Genomic DNA, 2,987 nt, shown 5'->3' on the forward strand with positions numbered 1-2,987 from the left:
GTTTGTAAGTAATTTTTTTACAATATGCCATCTATGATTAATCTCATGTATTCATTTCAGAATTATTTTTCTAAAATTCAATCTGCCTACATCTTATATCTTCCACATATTTGTCTACAATTTTTAATTTGCTATATAATTATTGATTTTCAATAAAGTTAATGAGTTAAAAAATTTCTTTTAAATACAAACAAAACAAGCATGAGAAGGAAGAAAATCACTCCCCAACACAAGCATCACAGCTCAAGAGACACTGCACCAGTCAGTTCGCCTAGGTTTTAAGCCTGGGTAAAACAAAGTTTCCTGGGAAGATGTATGGGCTCCAGAGAGACAAAAAGCCTACATAACCACTTCTAGAGATGATTTAGGGAAAAGTCTTCAAATCCTAACCTATACACTGAGATCAGAGCCAGGTGATTTCTTAAAGGAATTCTACTATGCCTTAATTTATAAAACAGATTTGATTTTAACCATAAGTACTAACAGAACAAAGAGAGAAAGAAATTTTAAACTTTATTCAGGGGCCGGGGAAATAGCTCAGTAGAATGAACGCTTGCCTGGCGAACGCACGCCTGGCAAACACAGGGTCCTGAGTTCAGTCCCCAGTACTGCAAAAATAAATAAATAAATAAATAAAATAAACTTTATTCATAACTTGCTAACACTGATGTTAGCATGACTTTATTTATTTACTTTTTATATATTTGGTACAGGGTCTCACGACACAGTTCAGACTTGTAGTGATCCTTCCATTTTTAGCCTCCCCAATGCTGGGATTACAGGTGTGTGCCACCATGCCCAGACTCATGTGCCAGCTCAGTGCGCCCCGGGGCAGGGCTGGCACAGCATGTGTATCTGGGGATTGAGCCCTGGTCCCTGTGCTTGCTATAGCAAGCACTTAGTTCGATGAGCTATCTCACTGGCCCAGCATGGCTTTATAAATTATTTTATGTAAATAGGAAAATAAAGCAAATTACTCATTACAGAAAAGTTATTAAGTTAGCTTTTCAATGTAAGTAAAAAGAAATGCAAATATATCACCAAAGAAATTAAATAAAATTCTACATATAATGTTAAGTTTGAACTAATATTATAGACAGCTAACTTAGGGAGCAACGCTCTAGGCAACGAGACAGGCCCCGCCCTCAAGGGCGTCAGTGCAGAAGAGGACACATGACAGCTGCGGCCAGAGTGCATCTACGAAGACCAAGTCACAAAGGCCACATCTGCTACTTCCTTAAGGGACAAATGCAAACCTAAGATTACTGGTACCAGCCCTTGGAGATTTCCCGTGTAAATAGGCCATTTATCCCGCTGGGACTGGGCCATCCTCACCTATCCACTGCGATGAAAACTGCTAAGAGCAACACTAAGAGTCAAGATGGGACTACAGGTACCAACCAAAGTTAATGATGTCACCCATGTGCCCTCCTACCACTAGCTTGGTATTAGCTGAGTGGCTATACTTGTAATTTTATTGGTTATTATTTAACCCACATTGCACCCATCTCATGACTCCACTCTACACAACTCACAAAAGTGGGTTCACTGGCAACCCACTTTTGGGTCCCCTCCTATCTCTCTGGAGCTGTCTCTCTCCACACGTTTTCCTACTGTTAACCTCTGCTATTCCTCAGATGTCATTCTTCAATTTCAGGGAACACGAAGTTGGCATATCTGACATCTATCACGTGGAGGTCACATTTTCCCCATATCAATGACAGAACCACCACGCAGTGCTCTAAGGGGATGATGAATTGGATGCCCCGGCGCTCCATCCTCCCAAGCAAAGGCTGGATTTAGCGCTATGGTGGCAAGTCAGAGGAAATCAGACTCAGACAGAGGCAACAAGGTGGCTGAAGTGTGCCGAAAGCAGCAAAAACGCCAGGCCTTGCAGGCAACCTGGGATTGAGGCAAATCTGTACACATTGTAGCAAGCTCTTTAATTCTGCAAAATAGTGTTCTCCATAAAAGAGAATTACACAAACCAAAAGAGCGCAAGCTTCACGTCCTTAAGCCCCCGTCTGCCTGCACCTATGCCTGCTCGGCACCAGCAGGATCAGAGGGGAAGGTGCTGCAGACTGTCAGTGCAGAGCGATGTGGGGCACAGCTGTAATCCCAGCACTCTGGGAGGCGGAGGCAGGGAGGATGGAAACTTAAGCCCAACAGGGCCTCTTCAGGGACTTAGCAAGACCCTGCCCCACAATGAGAAACAAAAGGGGAGGCCTAGAGATTTAGCTCAGTAGAAGGCCTGAGTTCAAGCCTTAGTATCACACAGGCATGTGCGTGCGCACACACACACACACACACACACACACACACACACACACACACACAGCTAGCTATGGGCTGAGAGACCTTAAAGGGCAGCAAACCCTACAGAACAAACACGATGGTGGTGTGTGCGCAACAGCGCGGCCTCCCTTGGCACAAGGCCAGCCTATGCTACTCTGAGGTTGGGTCAGTCCTTAGCAGGGAGGGACGTAAAGCTCCCCACTCGCTGTCTGCTGGGCGCGCTTGCTGTGGAGGCGCAGCTGCTGGGAACACATGCCCTACTGCCAGCCAAGCCCCACTTACACAGCGACTTTCCGGGATACAGCTTCGCCTGAGGATACCCAGGAATCATCTTCTCATCTCGAGCTCTAAGATTCTCCAGCTCGTGCTTGACAATGAACTGACATTCTGCCATGGTGAGGAAGTCGTCATTGTCATCTACGATAAAACACACACTTCTCATTATTTTCCCTGTAATCAAAAGCAGGTTCAGCAGAAAGACTCTGAGTGCTTGCGACCATGGAAATACTGATGTGCACAATGGCAACCGACAGGAGCAGCAGCTGAACGGAACACTGGTGGACTCGACAGGACACAAAGCTCCTCAGCTCTCCTAAGAGCAGCACATTCCGATCATGCCTCCTCATCACACAGTGCTCCGCTCACCTGCTCGCTGCCCAGGGCAGGGCACAAGCGCTCCGCTCACCTGCTCG

The 2,987-nt window shown here is 45.9% G+C and overlaps 1 protein-coding gene across 1 annotated transcript in view; it reads right to left on the reverse strand.

The window, feature by feature from the left end:
• Window positions 1-2,987, reverse strand: part of Ano10 (anoctamin 10) — a 136,150-nt gene that overhangs the window by 105,286 nt on the left and 27,877 nt on the right. The window contains exon 4 of the mRNA XM_023700751.1: window positions 2,578-2,712. Coding sequence (XP_023556519.1) covers window positions 2,578-2,712 — 135 coding nt within the window. The remainder of the gene's footprint in view (window positions 1-2,577; window positions 2,713-2,987) is intronic.

Source organism: Octodon degus, unplaced genomic scaffold, assembly GCF_000260255.1.
Source record: "Octodon degus isolate 3935 unplaced genomic scaffold, OctDeg1.0 scaffold00126, whole genome shotgun sequence".
NCBI lineage: Eukaryota > Metazoa > Chordata > Mammalia > Rodentia > Octodontidae > Octodon > Octodon degus.